Raw genomic sequence first — 23,904 nt, 5'->3', positions numbered from 1 at the left:
GAGTGTTGATGGCCTCTTTGAGAGATCTCTTGATTCAGCCATGAAGCTTCTGGTGCTGCTTCTGCTTCTGCAGGTTCTCTGCTAGCTGATAGTGATTTTCTTATCATGCTGGCTATGACAAAATTTTGGGCTGCAGTGGCTTCAATGCAAAGGTAGAACTAGAAGGTGGCATTAGAGTGATTTATGTTTTCCAAGACCAGATATGAGACAGAAATATACAACGACAGCTCTTATGATGACCTGGGATATGTCAATGTTGAACACTTCCATGAACATGCCCCATACGTATCTTATCAAGGACTGACTGAAACTGTCTTTGAGCAATGGGAAACTGAAGTGGTGTGGATGGATTCTAAGTGTCTGGATTTTATGACTGATATATACAAAGTATGCCAGAAAATTTTTAAAAGGTCTGATTGAGAATAGGAGTTATGGATATGTTTTTATTTTTCTTCACTGACTTTTCACTGGTGAAACTGCTTTCCGGTGATGGGCATCCTGTTCAGCTCAAAAACTACAAGCAACTTTTTAATACCGCAAGTTCAAATCTCTTCAATCACAAGAATGAGAAATGCTTACTTTAAAATGAAATTTAGGATTCCCAAATACTTAATTAGCAGCATATATACAGCGTAAGAGAAACTCAGTACCCATCAGTTCTTTACACTGTGAAAGTACCTAAAATACACAGCAGGAAGAATAGGATGTTGTATAAAAAATTCACATTTGGCTCTGTTTAACTTTACCTGCACAATCCCTATAGAAGAAGCATCCACTGTAGTGGTCTCTGGGAGCTGTTCTAAGTCATCAATCCTAACCGAAAGCACCTAAAAACAAATTAAGGAATTACTAATCTAAAACAGGATTAACATGTAACATCATATGGGTGGATTTATTTTATATTCATTCGGTCGTATCAGTTTTAGTGTTCCCTTCCCTTGTCCATTAAATAATGTGCATTATGCCCTGTAAATCATGTGGCATTTTTGAATAAGGCAGTACATAAACTGACTGAATAAATGATTTACAAAACAAAATGTGACATAATAGCCAGAATACTGTGTTTGGTTATGAGAAACTTAACTTCTAATCTCTTGTCATTTATGATGCTCACTGTGGGGATTTGATTAAGCCTTGCACATGAACACATAAAGCTGTCTTATACAGATTGGCAGCATCTTGGTCTCAGAGGTCTTTCAACGGATCCTTTTAAGAGCAGTTGCTGGCGACCGAAGTCGGAACTTTCTGCATGTAAAGCAGATACTGGGGATTTGAAGCAGGGTCTCCCAGACCCTAGTCTGACGCTGTATCATGCTGGCTCTTGCTGGCACTCTTTTTGGGGAAACCTGGATGGCTGCTTTGTTGGTGGGAAAATTCAGATTCCCTGACCCTGTTCCTGCAGCAGCCATTTCCTTCCCCTGCTACGGAGGGCAGTACTTTTTTTAAAAATCGGCACTAGTTATATCAATATACAGTTGTAGCAATAGGTGTAACAGGTCCTCTGAATTTTCAGCTTTCTTTTTTTAAAAACTGGTTTTTAGCCCTTTCCTTTGTTGAGAAAAATGGGGACAGGCATATCTTCACAATGGAAGGGGCTAGAGACTTGTTAAAAAAATGAAAGCAAGAAATTCACAGAACTTGTTATACTTATTGTCACAAAGGTATATTGATACAACAGTATTCTAGAGCTGATTTTTTTAAAGAAATTGCAAACACCCCAGTGGCTCAAGGGAAGGGGACTGGCCACTGCTAAGGGACTGGGCAGGAAAACAGCAGGAAGCCCCATTGCCACTGAGCTTCTGTCTGCAGCCACACCACCATCAGAGAAACCAGACACGCCCCTTGCCCTATGCAAATCCAGCTTCTGCCTCCCCCCCGCCCCCGCCCCCAGACCACTATATTTGCACAATCCAAAAGATCCTCTTGACTAAGCTGCCAGAGGCCTGGATAAAATAATCCAGTTTGATATTAAAGTAAGTGCTCCTGAACTAGCAGGAATTTCCCTGGATGCTCTCACATGGGAAATGTAGCCCACCTGCTGGAACGCTCCAAAGAGCACATTGATTTAAGCCCTTTTGTCTAAAAAGCCTCCAAAATCTCCCCCAAACCCAAGGCCAGGAATAACTGGCTCAGGGTTGCTGGACAATAATCTGAGACCACAGAACCCTCCTCTCAGCCTACCCTAGTAATTCAGTCCCATAGCCAGGGAATGTCATCAGGCCACTGCTCAATTTTTGTCAGATTAGTCTGAGCTGGCCTACCAGTAAATCAACCAGTGATTCCAGTAAATCAATCACTCTACCTGAGTTATCCTGCCGTACCGTTTTCTGATCGAATATGCCCATATTTGGACTTTTACTTTCCTCTGGATGTGCATCTTTCTGAACTTCAGCCTTCCAAAAATAGGACATAATACTGCCCGCCCCCCAACACTGTAGTTGGTTCTGCTCCTGAGCCTTCTTCCCTAACTTTGCAGTTCATCTATATTGTAGACCTTTATCCTCTTGGCTGAATCACTGTACCCCACTTCCTTTGGCTCCTCGATCTTTATCCTTCACTTGGAACTCCAATTTCATAGCTGGTTTTTGTTCTGGATCTTTCCTTCACCTTGGGAATTCTTTGTCCAAACCACCTTTTCCTTTTCCTACCCCCTACCTAAACCCAATAGACTCTTCTTTTCAGGACAAGGAAACATATGCTTTTCCTTTCACCCTTTATTTCCCCTTAGATTCTCCATTTACCCTCCAATTAGACAATTACCAAGAGAAGCATTGCTAAGACTGCATTAATATGCTGTTTTATGGTTTTGCTTTTCCTTGCATTTGCATCTTGTTAGGTGAATAAAGGTTGTTTCATTTGAGAGTCTCTCTATTTGTTTTATTTTTCTTCTAAAGTGGAGCATTGTATCAGATCCAGTCCTGAGTATACACTAGACTGATCAATCCCAAATAATTGCCCTTGTGACGTGACCTGACCCTACATGTGCAGAGGACGCTTTACCTGACACATGCAGATTTGGGTAAAATACTGACATTTATAAATAATTGTCCTCCTTCTCCTGAAGGTCTGCATTACGATTGCTTACTTGTTCCTCCACTCAACATCCTGAGAGCCAGTTTGGTGTAGTGGTTAAGAACATGGGACTTTAACCTGGAGAACTGGGTTTGATTCCCCACTCCTCCACTTGAAGCCAGCTGGGTGACCTTGGGTCAGTCACAGCTTCCAGCTCTCTCAGCCCCACCCACCTCAGAGAGTGATTGTTGCCATGGGGATAATAATAACAAACTTTGTAAACCACTCTGAGTGGGTGTTAAGTCATCCTGAAGGGCGGTATACAAACCGAATGTTGTTGTTGTTGTTGTTGTTGTTGTTATTAAACTCAACACTAGCGAATCAGCTGAAGAATATGATTTCATACAGTTATCTTCACAGGAGTTCAGCAACACTTGAATAAGAGGCTATGCAGTTGGCCATTTAGCCAGATCAGGGATCTGAATCGATGAGGTTCTATTTTATGGACCTTATTATAAACCCCCGCCAATAGCGCTCTGTCTGTGTGTGAGGAGTTGGGGAAGGCTGTGAAATCATACTTTCTTCCTTTCTCCACCATCCTACTGCCCTACAGAGAGGACTTCTCTGTAAAAGAAATTGTTGTGTAGAAAACTACGTATCACTCTTGCTAATTTCAGTTCTTAGCCTCTCCCTGATTACATAATCACATACGTGTAGGCTGTTACCAATAGATGTTCCAATAGTCCAGCAGGTTTAGAACTACACAAGCATTTCAGAGGCAAAGGAAAACGGCTTTAAAATCAAACAAGTTACAAAAAGTAATCTCAGCTTTAGTGCCATTCAATTCTAATAGGTACTGAACATTTTTTATCAGCATTTCTACTGTTCCCTCTAAAACAGGTTCTCCTTTTCCTCGCTAAGTATGAGATCTAAAATATGTAATTTCTTAAGTGGTTAATTACTTAAGCAGTAAAAAATAGCCCCAAGAACAGTTTTCCAGAATATCAGTACCTTAAAAAACAGGACAACAGAAAAGGCATTTGACTCACCAATTTATAAAAACAGTACAATGTGGGAGACTGTAGGCACAATTAGATGTGATGCTATTTCCAGGTTCACCCCAAGGATCTGCTTCCATTTTGTAGTGCCTGGGAAAGCTGTTTAAGAGTTCTGGGGTGGGACCACAATTCTGGACAGGACCACCATGGCATGGGGGAAGGAGTGGCTCCTGCCTCCTCCCCCATGCTATTTTTCCAACCTAAAATGGCACTGGGGTATATTTTTTGACGCATGCCTGGTGCCATTTTGGATCAGAAAAAAAGTGCAGGGGGAGGAAGGCAAGAACCCTTCCTTCCTCCATGCTGCAGTGATCCTGATCAGAATTGAGACTGTGTGTTGTTGTTAAACAGCTTTCCCAGGCACTACAAAATGGAGGCACATCTTCATGATGAACCTGTGGACAATGTCATGCCTAGCTGTGCCCTTTGAGTTCTGGATTTTGTCCTTCAAACATGGATATCATAAGTGGGATATATTCTCTTCAGCAGCAGCATTGGGTAGATGTGAGGAACAGATTTCAGCAACCATCACAATGAATCAAAGTTTCTGAAGTGCCACTGGTGCATAACAACAACATCCAGAACAGCAGTATGTACAACTAATGAGACTCACTTGGAAGTCAGAGGAGAACTATGTCAGCAGACTCACCTCTGGATGCTTTCGCCTCATGTGGCGGCTCATTGAAGCTCGCGTAGAAACCTTCGTTCCACAGAGCTGACAGCTCTGGGCTTCCACCTTATCATGGGTTAGCTGGATGTGTTTCTGAAGCATGTAATCAGTGACATACTTTTTATCACACACTGAACATGTCCACTGCTTCCCCACTAGCAGCCAATAAAACAAAAAGCTCTTTTAGTATTGTATTTCTATCACATTGAATTAGTATTATACTGCATAGAATCTAGAAGTAGTAAGTTAACTTTGGAAACTGTTCAGATCAAACATTTACCTGTGTGGATAAGTTTATGGGTCTCCATTGTGTTCCTTTCACTAAACGTTTTCCCGCAGAGCTCACACATGAAATCTTTGATTCCTGCCAAATAGAAACCACATCAGGATCAAAAGGATAATCAGCTTTGGCACAAGTTGGGCTGAGAGAATTTTCATAACCAGTAATCAGTATAAACTCCAATTCACGTAAGCCCACGAGGATGTGATTGGCGTAGTAAGTTTTAAACCTGCACAACAGTTAGTCTCAATGCTACCCGCGACCCAGTCCTATGTGATACACTGTTCCCAGGACTACTTTGGATCTTATCAAGCAGTCATGTGCAGGAAGTCCCTGCTAGAAACCCAGGCATGCGGGGGCATCTGGGTCAGGACCATAGTGCATTGTCCTGACCCATGCCAGTTTCCCAACCTGAAACAGCTGCTATTTGTCCCACTGTGGAAACTTCCCTCAGTACATACAAGTTTCCCTAACAGTCAGTGATTAGGGTTTTCCAGAAAAATTAGAATCAGAAAATTTTCCAATCTAAATTTAAATAAACAATCTCAATAGTGTTAGTAAAATTTAAATAATGTTAGCAAAAGAAGGCAAATATACAAGCCTGGACCACATCTAAGGACTTTTTTGGTCTATGCCTCATACCCCATGTTTAGCCCATCTAACATTACTGATTTGTAGCACAACAGCCCTTAAAGATAAACAAAGACCACATGTTACATATGTGGGCAGAAAATTTTCCACAGAAAAATATAGCAGTGGAAAATTTTCAACCTGATGTCACTGCTAAGTGCTAACAGGGCAAATGGCAGCTCCATAGGACTGTTTCAGATCAGGAAAACAGAATGGGAAAAGGCCTAAGCCCTCTCTCTCCATCCACCATGATCCCAATTCAGATTGTCTGATACAACTGAGGACCTAAGTTTCAACCAGAAACTCCCAGTTTGACAGGACCCAGGGCAGGCCTGGGAATAGCACTCATGAAACACAGGACTTCTTAACACCAGGCTAAACATCATGCAATTCACTAGCAAAAACTACATAGGTCAAAGCATCTCATTGCTTCTATAAGCACTGACAGTGTTTCGCACTCCACAGTTTACATGATTCAAAATACAAATACCTTCCTTCACCTTCCTGTCTTTATACTAGTACTCCTTCATTCTGGGAAAGATGTTAGGAAAAAAAATTGGTAAAACACCTTAGCAGACTCAACCTCTACAGATCTAACTACACTTCAGATTATATGTATTTGTCATGGCTTCCTCCATAGGAACCCAGGAATTCCATAAAGGAGATACTGCTGGTGTCATGTAAAATTGCTGGTAAGTAAAATATAGCCATGCCGGTTACTAAGGTATAACACTATGTACATCTTCCAGAAAAGAACTGAGTTGCACTTTCTTAAGAAACATGCAAAAAACAAGTCACTGTATAATGGCTGTAGAATGACTGTATTGTACACTGATGTCAGTTAAAAAAATAGCAGAACACTCCCCAATGGCCTTCTAAGCAATTTAGCTTGCTTCGTTCAATAGCCTGGTCAATGGCTCCTGTCAACAGGCTCACCCGTGTGCCTTTTGTAGTGCTTCAGCATGTTGACTTTCTGTGCAAATTTCCGATGGCACTCCATGCATTCATACTCTTTTATCCCTTTGTGTAGTTTCATATGATGGCGCAATGCATGTTTTGTTTTCATGCCTGTAAGGAATAAAGCATAAGTAGTAGCATGATGGAGAAGCCCTTTCACCACTTTTCCCCTGAGCGACGCACAAATAAAAAGACTCTGCAAGAGAATATTTTAAACCAATAGCCACCTCCTGGAGAAGGTACAAAATGCGGCTTCAGACTTGGCTGAAAGTATCTTTGTGTTATGGCTCATTTTAGAAAATAATCCATATAAAACCTTCTAGAAATCCATGAAAAAGGGAATAAAAGATTGCTGAGATACTTTGAAATTGGTCTTTCAGAAATGAATTGCGATGCTCTGCATTCATTCTCTGTCAAGTTTTTTAAAATTAATTTAGCTGCTGCATTTGAAAACTCATCCTAGGATCCAGCAACAGGAGATGCTGGAAGAGATGCAAAAGAATTTCCTGAGCATTTTTTTAACTGAAAAATGGCAGCTGCGGCCTTAACTGCTCCCTTCCAAGCCAGATAGTGGCTGCAGCACTGGGAGAAGGGACTAAATCTTTTGTTCTAACACACAGACAACCGGGAGGGGGGAGGTCAAGAAAACAGGTAAGAGGTGGAGAGGATAAACCCCTCCTTCCATCCACATGGCAATGTTTTAGCTAGTTAATCAATTAAAATATCTGGAACTAGGATTCACCAAAATCAATGATACTTTTTTTCAAATAAATGGATCCTTCAAGCCCACAACCAATTCTGTCAATAGTTATAATACTGGTAATAGATACTTCACTGGTGATAGTAACTCTTTAGGACAGCATTTACAACATAAGAACACTGCTGTTAAATGTATCTATAACTAATGTAGTGCACAGGGAGAGTTCTGCTACAATTAAGCGTGCTCCAAAATCTTTAACAGTAGTAGGAGAGTACCAGTTACTACCCATCTTCTCTCACATCTGGTCCACTCTAAGGCAGCGGTTCTCAACTTTTCACATCTTATATCCCACCAATTGCTCTATCAAATAACCTGGGTCTCACTATGACAGAAACAACTATAATATAATAATAACATTTGATTTATATACCGGCCTTCAAAACAACTTAATGCCCGCTCAGAGCAGTTTACAAAGTATGTCATTATTATCCCCACAACAAAACACCCTGTGAGGTGGGTGGGGCTGAGAGAGCTCCAGAGAACTGTGACTAGCCCAAGGTCACCCAGCTGGCTTCAAGTGGAGGAGTGGGGAATCAAACCTGGCTCTCCAGATTAGAGTCCTGCGCTCTTCACCACTACACCAAATTGGCTCTCCAACACCCTCCAACTGTTTCTGAGAAGGACAGTAATACCTTTACAGGCATTATGTTATTACTACTAGCAAGCCAAAGGGTTGCAGATGGATAATTCATGACGAGTAGGGTTGGCAAGAGACAGCACATCACACTTGCAGGTGGACATGGTAATTGAAGGGCAGTGAGTTCTGGTTAATTGTTATGAAAACCCTGCATCCCACCTAGACTAATTCTACATCTCATCAGTGCTATTCAACTGGTCTAAGGGACAGTGTTACTGAATGATGCATTATCATCAGCAATTTCCTTAGTTCTAGAGAACTTAACAATAAGTCATATTTTAACAGTAGTAATTTTATGCCATATCACAGATATTTATAGATACGAAAGGATACTCATACCTTTGCCACATTCTGCACACAGATATTCTCGGATATTATCGTGGACTCTCATATGTTCTTTTAACATATCCTTCCTTGCAAATGACTTTCCACACTGTTCACAGGCATGACTTTTTACACCTTTTGAAAACAAAGTAAAGAAATGGCTATATAAATAAAATAGTAAAGGCAAAAGCACACGTTTTGTGCGCAAGTAAATCCAAAAATGCCCCTTTCAGCATCTTTTAAAGCAGGACACACTGTTCCAATATTTAGAGAGGCCATTTACAATGACAGAGGAAGCTGAAAAGGACAGAGAAAGTTGGTGATACCTTAGAACAGCTGTAAAAAAGGTTCCCCAAAGAAGTGATGACAAAAAAGAGAAGAACAGCAAGAGGTAGGAGGAAAAAAGCAGTATGAAGGCAACTGAAGCAAACTATGGGACAAGGTTTCAACTAAACCAGGAATGCACTCCATCACACTGTATATGGAGATCTTACAATGAACAGACGTGTTACAGTAAAGCTTCCGTGCCTAGAGAGAACATCTTGTTCAGCTGGAATGTCTGGGAGAGCCAATTCTCCTTGTGTCCTCCAACCAAGGCCCGGGTAGTATGCCTTCTGTGACCCCCATCTAGCTCTGCTCCAGTTCAGCAGTTCTACCCACTCCTCTTTGCCATGATGAGAGAAAATGCAGCAAAGAGCCATGTACTGAAGATTGACACATGCTGCATAAAGGAATGTACAATGTATAGCCCCTGGAGCTCCCAACAATTTAGGTCTGTGTCTATCTACTGTGATCAAGGGCATCTTCCTCTCCTGAGGAGTCTTCCACAACAAAAGAGGCTGGGATATTTGGTGCAGAATTCCAATCACTTCAACATACGAGTAACTCATTACAATATATTTTCCCTACAAAAAGAGTTAAAGTACAGAATAAAATACAGCAGAAGAGCAAAACCTTTGTTATTAAGAAAATAACAATAAAATGAGTCTACCTGTATGAATAAGTTTATGCCGTTCTAAATTCCCTATGCTGTTAAAAATCCTTCCACAGATTTCACATGGATGGATATATCTGAAATGGGAAATAAAGATCAGCTAGTGACATACTTTTTCTGATTATCCGAAAGTCTATGATCTCACATGTGTACTTTTATTTGAAGAAAACACATTTTTAAACAACTCTTAAAAAGTGTATCTTTGCACCTTGGAATTATGCAGAAAAACCCACCTGCATTTCAGTACATCTGTCTAACTGCCTACAAAATTGCCCCTGCAAAGGCTCACTGATTCTAGATCTTAGCTTTTAAAATTTCCCGTCATGAATGACTATTGAATTTCAACAGATCATCAATCTTCCCAACCCTCCCCTCCCCTGAGCAGCCATTCCCAGGTCACGAGATTCATGCGGTCATAGTCACAAGCATCCAGAAGTTGCAGTGGGTGGACCTTCTTCTGAAAGCAGGCGGAAAAGCCTGCTAAAGGGACAAGAATTATATTACCTGTGCATGGTAGTGACAAGAAAATGCTGCTGCTGGCCCTGCAGCTCAAGTGCAAAACTCTAAACAACTCTCCCCAATTTGGGCAAAATGTAAGTAAAAATGTCAAGATCAAGTGCCATAAAGCGCTAGCCCATTAATCTTTACAAGGCTGCTATCCTTGACTGTTCTTGCTGTTCTGCCAATATCTCTGTGAAACAGGATGCAATCCATCCTCCGCTTTCTCATGCATAAGGCCAAATGAAGTCAATAATATTTGCCCATACATAGATGGCAACATTACAGTCTTAATTTTATTTTTTGTTAGATGCAGCCACTTACTTCTGCACATTGGGGTCGGGCAGGTTCTCCCGGTGAATGACCATGTGTGCATGGTAAGTTGCCTTCAAGGCAAAACGTCTATTGCAGATGCTACAGCCATACCCCTTCTCCTTGTGAACTTCCATGATGTGTTTCAAATATTCTTTTCCTCGGCCAAATGTTAACTAAAGAATGAAACAATAGTGAATGCATCACACTGGAAAGAGAGAGCAAACTTTGCAAATAGCAATCACTGGTTAATACAACTTTTGAGATAAATTGTAAAAGGAACAAATAGTCATGTATGTGCTATCTAGATTAATTTGTGGCAATGAATCCTCTACCACTTACTGGCTGAGCTAACATGTTGGCTTGCAGTGTTCATTTGCTCAGGAACAAACATAGTGTGCATTCCAATCAATAGCTCTGAAAGAAGGGCATCTTGTCAATGTGGCTGGGAATAAAACCTTACACAGCATAGCTGAGGACTGAGAAGAGGTCCTCGGAGGCATAGAAGCTAAGAACAGAGATCCCAGAAACAAAAAGGTGTTTTGGCCATCCTTCCACTCCACTGAGCACCCTGAAGCCTTCCTTTAGCCTAAAGCACTTTTCTCTAGGTTGGGTCTTTTTCTCCAATGGAAGAGACACTTAAGTTGGAGGAAAGCTCCTTAAGCTGGAGGAAGGCTTCAAACCTTGCTAAGTGGAGTGATAAGATATGGTAGGATCCACCCCAAGAGGCTAAAGGAAGAATAGAGAGTAGTGAATGATAGTGAAATCCAATTAGATTGGGTTTTGCAATTGAATCTGCCACTCCCTGCCCTTATTGCTTCTTAGGATCAAATCATGATCTGATGATTAGTCTCACCAAGTTCATTTTTAACCCTTGCCTCCACCCACCCCCTGTGGTCACAGACAATGGGTTGCTAAGAGAAACACTGTAGGTGACACTGAAGTGTACTTGTGTGAACTCAAAACTTAAATACCTCAGCAAGTGCATTCTCAGCACCTCCTTAAGTTTTTAGGGAATCTAAAGAAGCTCATTTGCTAAGACGTCTCTATTTAATTATGAGATCATACAAGTGCACCCCTATAGAATTTGGACATTTTTTCCCCTTAAGAAGCAGTATCGCTTGCTAGAGTATTGTAGCCAGTGATTCTACCTCTTAGTGAACCTTCTCTAAGAGTCAGAATCAGTCTCTGGAGCACAATTCTTGTTTCCAGCATGTGATCCTGCCATTTAAGAAGGTTCTCTAGCTAGTTCTATAAGTGATCACTGAACTCTTAAGACAGCAGTAGAGCATTCTAAGTACTTCAATCAGCAATTATAAAATATATACCTAAGTGCCACAGGAAAGCAATTGTTTAATCTCACAATTTGGAAACACTGCAACTCTGTTCCCATCGTTTTCCAAAGGTGCCTTAGGGCAGCAATGGGAGCATATTTGCCAAGGCCACTTCATTGCAAGATTGTAATAGTATGGTACTCAAAAAACTTTTTGCCCCAGTCTCTGTTGACAATGGGGACAAAAACAGTATAATAGAAAACGGGAAGGAAGGGATGAGCTGATCCTTCTCTACTCTTGAGGTTCTGCTACTTTGGTGGAGGTCCTCACATTGGATCCCCAGATGTGAAGAGGGGTCCAGGTGCAGGAATTCACTCATGAAGATGCAGAACATGGGGAGAGGGACCTGAAGGGGCATTAAATGGATAACGATACTTAAGAAAAAGAACCAATAAACTAAAGCAAGAAGGGGACAATCACATCGGCCATTCTGAAGGAACCTCATAATACTATGATGAGAAGGAGTTGGTGCTGAAAAGCTTTCCTTAGAGTCAATGAATGTTGAGGATTTGGAGGGTACTGCATTTGGAACCATCAGATTATAATGGGTGTTGGACAAATGGCTGAAACCTCCTTCAGAGAACACTACTTCTGTTTCAGAAGCTATCCATGGAAGTCCCAGAGATGAAGACCTTTTCACTATTCCTTAGACTTCTTAGTGTAACATGTACTACTACTCCCTATACTTCTTACTAATTTGTAGGTAAGGCCCCCATATAGCTATCTACCAAAATTCAGTCGTGCAAACTGACATCATGTACAAATGCTACAGTGAGGACTTTAATGTACACATGGAGCACTTCCAGCAAACAACTTCTGCTCTATTCCTTTCATTGTTCACATTTTCTGCAAGTATAAATTTGCTCCCTCCATTGACATAAATGTTGCAGCCTGTGCATGCAAGACTCCATGTGCACACAGTAGAACACAAAGGTCTCTTGATTAAAGAATGTAGCAAATTCTCTTAACTATTTTTGGAATTTCTCAACTCTCCCACCCCATCCATCTAAAAATGTTTGAAAGGAGTAAAACTACCTGGCACCTTTTGCAGCTATACTTGTGAGGCTCGGAATCCACACTTCCATCTGAATTTTCATCATTTTCCTCTGAAGAGATTCCTATTTTGCCAATGAACTCTTCCCTTTGGTGGTCGTCCATTATTGCTATGTCCTACACAGAGTGGAGATGCAAACTCAACTGTAGCCAACCAAAAAGCAAAGCTGACACAGTTGCAATGTTTCTACAATACTAATACAATCCAAGTCCTCAGGAACTGAGATAAATGACACCTTCACCTGCCTCTTAGTTGAACTTCAGTTAATAACAAGACAGAATGGTCTAGAATATGGTTTGTTGCTCCTTTGCCTGCTTTTAGATGACCATATCTGACCAAAACAGAGAGTTTAGTGTAGTGGTTAAGAGCAGCAGGACTCTAATCTGGGGAACCGGGTTTGATTCCCCCACTCCTCCACTTGAAGCCAGCTGGGTAACCTTGGGTCAGTCACAGCTCTCTCAGAGCTCTCTCAGCCTCACCCATTTCAAAGGGCAATTGTCATGAGGATAATAATAACTTTGTAAACCACTCTTGAATGTGGCATTAAGTTGTCCTGAAGGGCAGTATATAAATTGAATGTTGTTGTTGTTGTTGTTAAAATAAGGCACATACCAGCTTCTTGCCTACTGTTACAACAGTAAATGGAAAAGCTTTACTATCTGTTGAAGCCATCTGAGGAGGGGCTAAAGCAATTACTTTTGGCAATTAGGTAAGAGATTGATTCACTTGTGACTACTCTGAAGAAAATGATTTGAAACAGGAAGAATGCACCAGTTTACCCGTCTGGTCACAATTGGAGGATTCTTAAGGGATTATTGAATCAGCTTGGACCCTTGGTTCTAAGTTATATACTTAAGAGCATTGATAAACTTTTGTGAAAAATATTTCAATTAGCTTTATTTTGATCCTTTGTGATATATTATTCTGGAAACTGAACTTGTATTATTGCATTGAAATGTTTATTGCACATTTTGTGAAGGATGATTATTTACTGCATACTGCCCTTCAGAGAGGAGAAGAGGAAATTGACAAACCCTCTGAGCAGCCATCTTGGCTGGCTCTGTAGAGTGGGGAAATTGACAAAGCCTCTTTTTAAACTAAGCTTCCTGGCTAACATTGTGTCTCCCTTCAGTTGAGCATCCTTGTTTAAAAGGTCTCACGTAGAGAGACACATAGTCATATGTGATTTTGAAAAATGTTTGGTTTTGCTCCTAGGCTAGCTTAGTTAGTTAGTCTTAGTTAGTTTTCACGGCTTTTTCCTTTGCTGACATTTGTTAAATACCCCCGCAAAACCAGAGGGGAAGTCTCCAGTATGCATCCAAAAACACGAGGAACCCACTCCAAGGAGACCCAAAAAATTCTGTAGAATGAGCCAATATAGCAAACAATATATTATTTCATAAGGTGCAAGTGCTTATAAGTACAAAGTGATTTGTACATATATTTGATGATTCTTAATCAACCAGTCAACCATTGGGGTAAAAGCCCCTGATAAATAATTGTTAGGTTCAACCAATGCTCCAATATAAGGTAAGTATATCAGGTAAGTCCAACAATATAAGTAATTTCACATAGTATAGTCCTTTTTATCAATATTATGTTTTGTTCCTTTGCAGGCAATTAACCATGGTGAAGGACAAGATTTCATCTGATGAGGAGCAGTGATCCAGGAGAGTTGGCAACGGGTGCACTAGCAAATAAAACATCCCGTTTCGCAAAGCTTCTTCAAAAACCATATTCAAATTGCATCTCCATTCATAATAAATCATTCACATACATTGGTGATATTTATAGCACACCCGTTGCCAACTCTCCTGGATCACTGCTCCCCGTCGGATGAAATCTTGGCCTTCACAACAGTTAACTGCCTGTAATTATCATATTGATAAAAAGGACTATATATTGTGAAATTACTTATATTGTTGGACTTACCTGATAAAATTACCTTATATTGGAGCATTGGTTGAACCTAACAATTATTTGTTAAATACTAACAAAAGGATCTTCAAAAATCAGAACTATTAAAATCACACTCGTGCTAGTGCATATCCCTTAACTTCGTTTCAACACATGTTATTCATAACAGACAGAAAAGAAAATCACATTTTTCTGATGTACCTTGATAACAACTTTCTTTTGTGTTCTGTATCTCATAACATCCCTTGAACACCCGTAACATCCTTTAGACAACAATATTAAGAACACATTTAATGAATTAGGCCCAACCAGCTTTTCCACTGGTGAAAGAAGGAAGAGGAGGTCCCTTTAGACTTCCATAAAGGCTATGTTAGGGATCATGAGACCTGCATGGTCAACATTTTTAGAGTACAGGGGTTATAATGAGGATGACTGATAAAAATTAAGCAAAAAAGTTGGCTGGGGTGCCATGCAAACATTGCGGCTTGTGAGAACAATTTACGCAGTTCTGCTCTTATGAAATCTTGTTCTTAATTCTTCTCTTTAATAGATGTTCCAGCCTCATAATTCCATCAAATACAGTCTTTGGTAAAATTGGATTACATTGTAAAGCATTAGAGCAGAGTTCCCTAACCTTTTTCAGCTCGCGAGTACCTCTGAAATTCTGACACATAGTGCTGGGTGCCTTAAAACATTGTCTTGCATACATACATTCTTATATATCTTTGGTCATGCAGTGAAGATCTTTGTGCTCTCTGGTAGCACTGCCAATCAGATCTCCACTGACTAATCAGATCTCCTACTAGGCAAATGACCCACCTGACCTCACTCACTTTCTAAAAACACTTGGTGGGCATCATGTTGGGGATCCTTGCATTATAGCCATTGTAGTACAGTGGGTAGACTGCTGCACTAGGATCTGGGAGACCCATGTTCAAATCCCCATTCTATCATGGAAGCTCACAGGGTGACATTGGGTCGATCACTCACTCTCAGCTTTACCCACTCACAGTGTTGTAGAGGGAATAAAATGAAAGAGAGGAGAATGATGCAAACTGCTGTGAGCCTTATAATGTTTTGCCATGTAAATAATTTGTGTGTTTTATATTAGCTAATTAATGTGGGATGTTGAATGTATTAGTTTACTGTGGTTAAAAATGCAGCTTCTAAAACAAGAAAGAGGGAAGCTGGATGGGTGAATGAAGCAGACTGTGATTAGATGGTAGCTGTACCCTAGGGGACCAACTGAACTGCAGTTGTTCTGAGGGAAAGAGTTCAGTCACGTGTGTTGGTCTAGTGTTGATCAAAGCTGTTCTGAGGAAAGAGGAGAAGGAGTGGAGTGCTGTAATCTGAGGGAAGTGTGTGTATTCTTTTCTTTGTGGATAATATTAGCCAAAGTGTTAACTGGGGGAAAACACGTCTTTATGACGGAGTCCATTTAGAAATGTTTAAAAATCTGAACCTGTATTGAATTCATTACACTTATGAACTACTCTGAAACCAATACATTTATGGATTACTCTGAAATCATTAGGCATATGTACTTAATAAGTTCTATTTCTGTTTAAGTACAATGTCTCTTTTATCTAGAAAAGGATCCTTTTTTACCTCACAGCCACTCCCATTCACTGATCATTCTGTAATTCTACCAAATATAACTAAGCCTTCCTGTATTACAATGCTTCACCTCCCCACTAGAGAGAAAAGCAGGGTATAAATGAAGTGCATACAGAAATTAACACCATACCTTAAAATGAACATGAATATGATCTCTCAGTACATCTACCCTGAAGAATTTACGTCCACAAATCTCACAAGTGTATTTCTTATCTCCATGGGTAAGGAGATGCTTGTTCATATTACTCCTACAAGAAAATACCTTTAAAAAGGACAAACAGATTAGTGGATCAATATTGTTTTCCTATTAAATGTAAAAGATTCAAGCTGTCCATGTTCATTATTTAAAATGAAGTTTATTTATTTGTTTATTAAAGCATTTATATCCCACCTTTTCACATAGTTCAAGGCAGTTAGTTCAAGTTAAGCCGCATTTAATAAAGTTCTGTCATTATGTCATCATAGAAATGACAAAATGTTTGGACTGTGAATCTTCATAAGGAAGTATTCAAAATTCCTTGGAATTTTTCTCAGTAATGTCATTTGTAAATCCTTAAATTGGTTTAATAAAACCAGTTACCTATTTTTGCACGGATATAATAATGTTAATTTAATTGCAATGACAAAAGCTCTGTGTGGGCAGTCCTTGGAGTTTGAAATAAATGCTCCCACTGATGTAAGCCAATGAGATATCCTACCTTTCCACACACAGGGCAACCAGAGGGCTCCTTCTTGTAGCGGACCATGTTGTCTGTGCTGTGCTCAAAGTCCTCTCTTTTTACACGCCTCACTCCTTAAGGTAACAGTTCCCACCAAAAATAAACAACAAACGTAAAATAAACCATGCTTTCCACTTACAGCTATAATTTTTAAATATAAATAACAAACACCATAATGCAGATTAAAACAGTGCTTGAAAATGTGTACATTATCAGTGCCACTCAGTTACAGGTTTGCACATAAATGAACAAGTGGGATTCAGAGGTAGTGTCTTATGTTAAAAAATCTGTACCTGCCTTTGCCTGTTCACTATAAAAGACTGTTGCTGTCTGTTGTGATCCTCCACTATGGAACAATAAATTGCTTATTTGCATTAATGCAGAGACTTGTGGCTAGAGTGAGTCTCTTAGGATTTTTGCAGAAGTGGTAAGATAACTAATACTGAAATTATTCTGAGAATATTCTGAAAGCTTACATTCCTTTTTTCTTCTCATTTATAGCTGTTATTCAGGCACAAGCAATCTGAGTTCAAAGGAAAATTAGGGAACAAATGGTTGAGAAGACATTGCATAGCATACAATGGGTGTATGAATAAGTGTTGGCTTCAGAAGAAAAGTACTGCATTTCTGTACTGTTTTCACAGATACTTGAGTGGAGAGCTTATGTCTCCATACCAAGCTGAAAAGCAGCAGCAGTTACACTCACTTTTATAATGAATGTATGCCATCTTTTTTTGAAGGAAAACTCCACCCAACTGTGCAGGAGGAGAAAAGCAAGTACACTGTACTCCAGCTACATTGTCTCTTTCAAGCTTCCCAAGCAAACAGTTATAATTTAATACCAGCCCTCTTCTATCAGTTGTGAACTCTTCAATGTAACAAGCATATCCAGTAATAAATGGCCAGTGCAAATAACTAAAATGAGTATTTAAGATATACTAGGTTCCTGTAAGAAAAATATTCTTGTTCCAGATGAAACAGAAGGTCAGAAATTCTCCCAACAAAATTTATGCAATCAAAATAGGGCATTCACAAGCAGTTCTTAAACTTCATTTAGTATCGAAACAATTAGATTGTGTCTTTGAGACAAACAGCTGCACTTGAATGATTCAATAGCTGCTTTGTAATTTATCACAGTACTTCACTACCATGAACGTCAAAAAGAACGAACCAGAATTTATTTATTTACTTAATTTATACAGCATATATGTAACATCTGCCTATTTTTGGAAAGAATGCCAGCATGCAGACAGGAAAGCATTTGCTCAAAATCCCAGCCTCTACTGCCAAGTCAAGATCCAAGATATTCATTACAAATGTACTTACCTTCCAGGTGTCGCCTCTGGTGATCCAACATGACATCTTTACGGTAAAACAACTTGTTGCAGATCTCACAGGCAAATTTCTTGTCTCCGTGTTTCTTTTTGTGTTTTGAGAGGTTGCTGTTTGTAGAAAAGAATCTGAAACACATCTCACACTGAAATGTCTTGTCATCTGCAAAAAAATGAGAAAAAAAGCAAAGAACCAAAATGTAATACTTTACATTTAGTGGTTTCTAAGAATGTGTCAATCAGATCCTGCTGCACATCTGGGCAGGGGCTCTCTCTCAAAGACAACAAGCAACTTGCACATTAGTATCTTGTCTTTAACAGCACCATGACCATGATGCGACACTTAGCTATGGCACTGTCTGGGGTAGTCGGTGCTCATTACACCTGTTCACTTCTTCAGTGGAGCAAATGTGGGAGAGTTCTCTGGACATGCTTCTTCTCTGCTTCCCAGAAGGACCTAATAAATCAACTCAGCATAATAAACAACGTAATAGTGCCTGTATTGTATTTTCACCTGGCTTATATATAGCCCTGGACTTAGCTAAGAATAATTGTTGTTTAGCAAACTGCTGTCCTATTTTGCAAAGGTATTATGTTGTGAGTATCACAGACCATTAGGACTATAAAAGTGGACTATAAGAGATCATTAGGAGAAATTATACATTATTTCATATTAGATGGTTAGAGCTGAACATATTTGAAAAAAATTATAATATATAATAAATTGAATGTTCAGTTAACTTTCACTACTTCTACCTCACTAGCAAAGTAAAGCTCTGGATCATAGTTATTAAACTTAGTTAAGGCAATTTGATTATTTGCATACCAGTCCGACAGTTGTGGAATTCCAATGCACTCTCTATCCGAAAAGCTTTTTCACATGTAGTACATCTGTACCTATATTCACTGTCAACCTGAGAATAAAAAAGGTAGAAAACTGAAAAGGAACCACAAGTAAGCCACTAATGGATCATTTACTTTTACCCTCACCCCACCCAAATCGCTTTTTTAATAAATCATGTCACAGATTTTGTTACTTTTAGATCATAAGTGGACTTAGAAGGGTGTAAATCTTCTTAGGGTGGCAGTGAAAGTAACTGTGTTCAACCACAAATCAGCAGATTTTGTCTGGTGTAACTGCACAATCCCCCTTTAGTCCATGACAGTTTACTGGTGGAGCCTCATACCAACCTCATTCCGACTGTGTTTATATGAAACATGCTGCTTCAAACTCTCTTTGCGACTGAAAAGCTTGGCACATTCTTCACATTTAAATAATTTGTCACCTATGGGATCAAATTATAACAAGACAAATTTAAGTCACTCACTTATCTAAGTGGAAATTTCAGAAATAACTAAAAAAAATGGCTTTTGTATGCAAAATATACAGATAGGTACCTGTTCTTTCCATACACATAAATGTGTATTTTTTTCATTTTTAATCAGTTTCCTCGTACAAAATGCAACCTATGAAATAGCCCTAGTCAAGATTTAACAGAGATAAGAGTGGAAACTTTACATTATAGGTATCTTAATCCAATATATGAAAATTTAAAATGCCCTTTTGAGTGAAGTAACCCTTTTCCTAGAGTAGGCTGGGTACCAAACTGGACATGACAGCAGTATGTGTATATATTTACTCATGTGCACACCATTCACATGTAAAGTAGGAATGAAGTCTATTTTTTATTTTATTTTTTACAAAAAAGAAACATATGATACTGGAAGCCATCAGTTTCACTCAGGTTCCTTAAACAGTGGAACAAACAGAGGCCAGGAACAACCCTGCCCCTTAAAGAACTATTAGTGGTGCCTGAACACTACAGCACTGAATTGGCATAAGAAGAGAGTAGCCATCAAGGATACTTTTGTTTTAAAAATAAAACTCTGATTTTTTTTGAAGAACTAAACGGTTGAGGAGTTACATGGCTTGTCGTTAGATACTTCACACACTCTGTCCAGTATGTATGTTTTTTTATCAGATGTAATCTGCCCTGGGCCTGCTTGCAGGGAGGGCAGAATACACGTCTAAAATAAATAAATAAATAAAATAAAGTATGTGCTAGCTAAGGAAATAACTGAATCAGCCCAACCATGGCATGATGTTTGAACAATACACTCTGAAGTGGATATGCTTCCTTGATGGAAGACACAACAAATACACACTATCACATTTTTGCATTATTAACCAGTAAAACTCTTAGTAAATTGTTCTGATCTAATCTTGATTTATACAGTTCATTTTTTAAAAAATGACTACAAAAATTTAAGAACACACTAACTCTTTGACGACTACATATACACATTTCAACATGTATATAAACAGGCATTTTCTCTAACTATTCAAATCATGTTAATTAAAATTGACTTAAATTAAAATTAATGTACAGTTTCCACAATAATATAACTAACTTCTACATTTCAAATGATGGGAGATTCCTTTGGGCTTTGACAACCATCTTTACTAGATAGTCATCTGGAAGATAAAAATCTGCAGTAGGTCCACCTAATTAATATTTCAACTTCCTATCACTGACTGTTGTCTGCTAGGTTATAGAGGTGCTGTAACAATTAGTTGTCAAAGGTCAAAAAGAAAACCAGCATGAACCCACCATGAGAGCGGATGTGCCTGCTGAGGTTACTGCTATTCTGGAACATCTTACTGCAGATGTTACATTGATACACCCGCTTGTGTTCTCCAAGCTGTTTAATCAGCTTTCTCCGTATCCCATGTCTACTAGAGAGGATTAAACTTCTCTTGAGGGACATAGAGCTTTGATGATGTGGATACCTACCAGATTGGAAAGAAGACACAACAAAAAGGTTCAACCATACTGTGAAAGCAATGCCTTGGAGCTGGTTACTATACATAATTTCTAAATCTACATTTCTTTAAAGAATCAGCATGCTTTAAAACTATTATCTCATTTATTAACAACTCTTTGAAACAGGAGAAAGCTGATTCAACATGCTGGTCCTCTCACTGAACTGTAACACTTCAGCACTCCTGTGTGGCAATTCACTTCTTTGAAAGCATCTCCATGTCAAAAGTTCTCCTGACATGGGAAGCTTATCCTTGGACGTATTATCTTTCCATGGGATCCCTTTCAAAAAAGGGTCCCCAAATGTGTCCTACTAATGATATAATCTGCATGGAACAACATGCCTCCCTGCACAATTAGAACAGCTCTCACAGACTGAAACCAGACTAGCAAGCTTTACTTGTACATTTGATTAAAAAAATATACCCCCACTCAAATTAAATTAAAAACAATACAACAAACAGCTCAAAATCTGATATACAAAAGAAACAATAAAACCACACAGCCCAAAACCAGCACTAGTGATTCCCTGGGTGGGGCGGGAGGGAGGCTCTTGGTAGTTGGTGATTCGATCCTTAGACAAGTAGATAGCTGGGTGGCACAACCGCGTTCTGACCGTATGGTGACTTGCCTGCCTGGTGCGAAGGTAGCGGACATTACGCGTGTTATAGATAGGCTGGTAGATAGTGCTGGGGAAGAGTCAGCGGTCGTGGTCCATGTTGGAACCAACGATGTTGGGAAATGCAGTCGTGAGGTCTTGGAACAAAAATTTAGGCTGTTAGGCAGGAGACTCAAGGCCAGGACCTCCAAAGTAGCCTTCTCAGAAGTGCTACCTGTTCCACGCGCAGGGCCAGAGAGACAAACGCAGATCAGGAGTCTCAATGCGTGGATGAGACGATGGTGTAGGGAGGAAGGGTTCAAGTTTGTTAGGCACTGGAATTCTTTTTGGGACAAGCGGGAGCTGTACAAGAGAGACGGTCTCCACTTGTCCCGAGAAGGAACCCGGCTGCTGGCACTTAAAATCAAAAAGGTGGCAGAGCAGTTTTTAAACTAAATGCTAGGGGAAAGCCGACAAGAGATAAAGTGTCTCTGGTTCAGGATGGTTCATCTCAGAGAGATGAAGGGCTAGGTATAACACTTCTACAGGGAGATAGATTAGAGTTGTCAACTGAGATGGAGACAAACAGTGCAGATGACCTAACTACGTCTCGAGGCAAAGTGTGCCGGGGAAGTTACAGGTGTTTATATACAAATGCTAGAAGTGTCCGAGGTAAAATTGGGGAGCTGGAATGTTTAGTGTTGGGCGAATCCATAGACATTGTGGGCATATCAGAAACTTGGTGGGATGAGGAAAATCAGTGGAACACGGTGATTCCTGGATATAAATTATATCGGAAGGATAGGGAGGGAAGGGTTGGTGGTGGGGTGGCTCTATATGTCAGAGAAGGTATACATTCCAGTAAGATTGAGAAGGTAACTGAATTAGATTCGCTTCTGAAAATGCTATGGGTTGAAATTATGGGCCCAAATGGAAACTTAACTGTGGGAGTTTGTTATCGCCCTCCAGATCAGAAAATAGAGGAGGATTATAAAATGATGACAGGATTAAAGATGGCTGCTAAACAAAAAAACTGTGTTGTAATGGGTGATTTTAACTACCCACACATTGACTGGGCCAATGGGTGTTCGAATCGGGGGAGAGAAAATGAGTTTCTAGACTGTCTCAATGACTGTGCTATGGAACAGATGGTTACAGAACCTACTAGGGGAGAGGTGATCCTGGATTTGGTCCTCAGTAATGCTGAAGACCTGGTGAGAGATGTAAATGTGATTGCACCACTTGGGAACAGTGACCATAATGTTATTGAGTACAACATATGTATAAATAGGAAATTGCCAAATAAGACCAACACAGCCATGTTTAACTTCAAAAGGGGTAACTTTTCGGAGATGAGGGGGTACGTGAAGAAGAAACTGAAAGGGAAAGTAAAAAAGGTCAAAACACTTGGGGAATCTTGGAGACTATTTAAAACTACAATCCTGGAAGCTCAAATTAAATATATACCGCTGGTTAGGAAAGGCACAAATAGGTTTAGGAAAAGGCCAGTATGGTTAACAAGCAATGTAATAGAAGCTGTAAAAGGTAAAAAGGATTCTTTTAGGCAGTGGAAAACTAGTCGGAGTGAGGTTGATAAAAAGGAGCATAAGCTGTGGCAAAAAAAGTGCAAGTCTGTGATCAGACAGGCAAAAAGGGAATATGAGGAGCATATTGCAAAGAACATAAAGAAAAACAATAAACAATTCTTTAAATATATTCGAAGTAGGAAACCAGCTAGGGAGGCAGTGGGGCCCTTGGATGACCAAGGCGTAAAAGGATTACTAAAGGGTGATAGGGAAATGGCCGAGAAGCTGAATGCGTTCTTTGCTTCTGTCTTCACTGTGGAAGATAAGAAGTGCATGCCCACTCCGGGAGCACTGACTTTGGGAGGGGTTTTGAAAGACCTGAGTCACATTGAGGTGACGAGAGAGGAGGTTATGCGACTGCTAGATAATTTAAAAACTGATAAATCACCGGGCCCAGATGGCATACATCCAAGAGTTCTGAAAGAACTCAAGTGTGAACTTGTAGATCTCCTCACAAAAATATGTAATCTGTCATTAAACTCTGCATCTGTTCCTGAGGACTGGAAGGTAGCTAATGTTGTCCCCATCTTTAAAAAAGGTTCCAGGGGAGATCCGGGAAATTACAGGCCAGTCAGCCTGACGTCAATACCGGGTAAGTTGGTGGAAACTATTATCAAAAATAAAATTAGTGGGCACATTGATGACCAAAAGCTGATGAGGAAAACTCAGCATGGGTTCTGTAAGGGAAGATCTTGTCTCACCAATCTGTTAGAGTTCTTTGAGGGAGTGAACAAACAAGTGGACAAGGGAGACCCGATAGATATTGTTTATCTTGACTTCCAGAAAGCTTTTGA

General features: G+C 39.8%; 1 protein-coding gene across 1 annotated transcript in view; it reads right to left on the bottom strand.

The window, feature by feature from the left end:
* PRDM15 (PR/SET domain 15) overlaps window positions 1–23,904 on the bottom strand; it is a 57,527-nt gene that overhangs the window by 4,780 nt on the left and 28,843 nt on the right. The window contains exons 10-23 of the mRNA XM_054973765.1: window positions 20,717–20,895; window positions 19,296–19,390; window positions 18,931–19,018; window positions 18,100–18,267; window positions 16,753–16,847; window positions 16,185–16,316; window positions 12,502–12,636; window positions 10,145–10,308; window positions 9,320–9,399; window positions 8,344–8,463; window positions 6,587–6,718; window positions 5,021–5,104; window positions 4,720–4,895; window positions 747–827 (exon numbers count right to left, since the gene is read on the bottom strand). Of these exons, the coding sequence (XP_054829740.1) occupies window positions 747–827; window positions 4,720–4,895; window positions 5,021–5,104; window positions 6,587–6,718; window positions 8,344–8,463; window positions 9,320–9,399; window positions 10,145–10,308; window positions 12,502–12,636; window positions 16,185–16,316; window positions 16,753–16,847; window positions 18,100–18,267; window positions 18,931–19,018; window positions 19,296–19,390; window positions 20,717–20,895 (1,729 nt within the window). The remainder of the gene's footprint in view (window positions 1–746; window positions 828–4,719; window positions 4,896–5,020; window positions 5,105–6,586; window positions 6,719–8,343; window positions 8,464–9,319; window positions 9,400–10,144; window positions 10,309–12,501; window positions 12,637–16,184; window positions 16,317–16,752; window positions 16,848–18,099; window positions 18,268–18,930; window positions 19,019–19,295; window positions 19,391–20,716; window positions 20,896–23,904) is intronic.

This window comes from Eublepharis macularius, chromosome 3 (genome assembly GCF_028583425.1).
Source record: "Eublepharis macularius isolate TG4126 chromosome 3, MPM_Emac_v1.0, whole genome shotgun sequence".
Lineage (NCBI taxonomy): Eukaryota > Metazoa > Chordata > Lepidosauria > Squamata > Eublepharidae > Eublepharis > Eublepharis macularius.
This window is presented reverse-complemented; position numbering and strand designations above follow the sequence as displayed.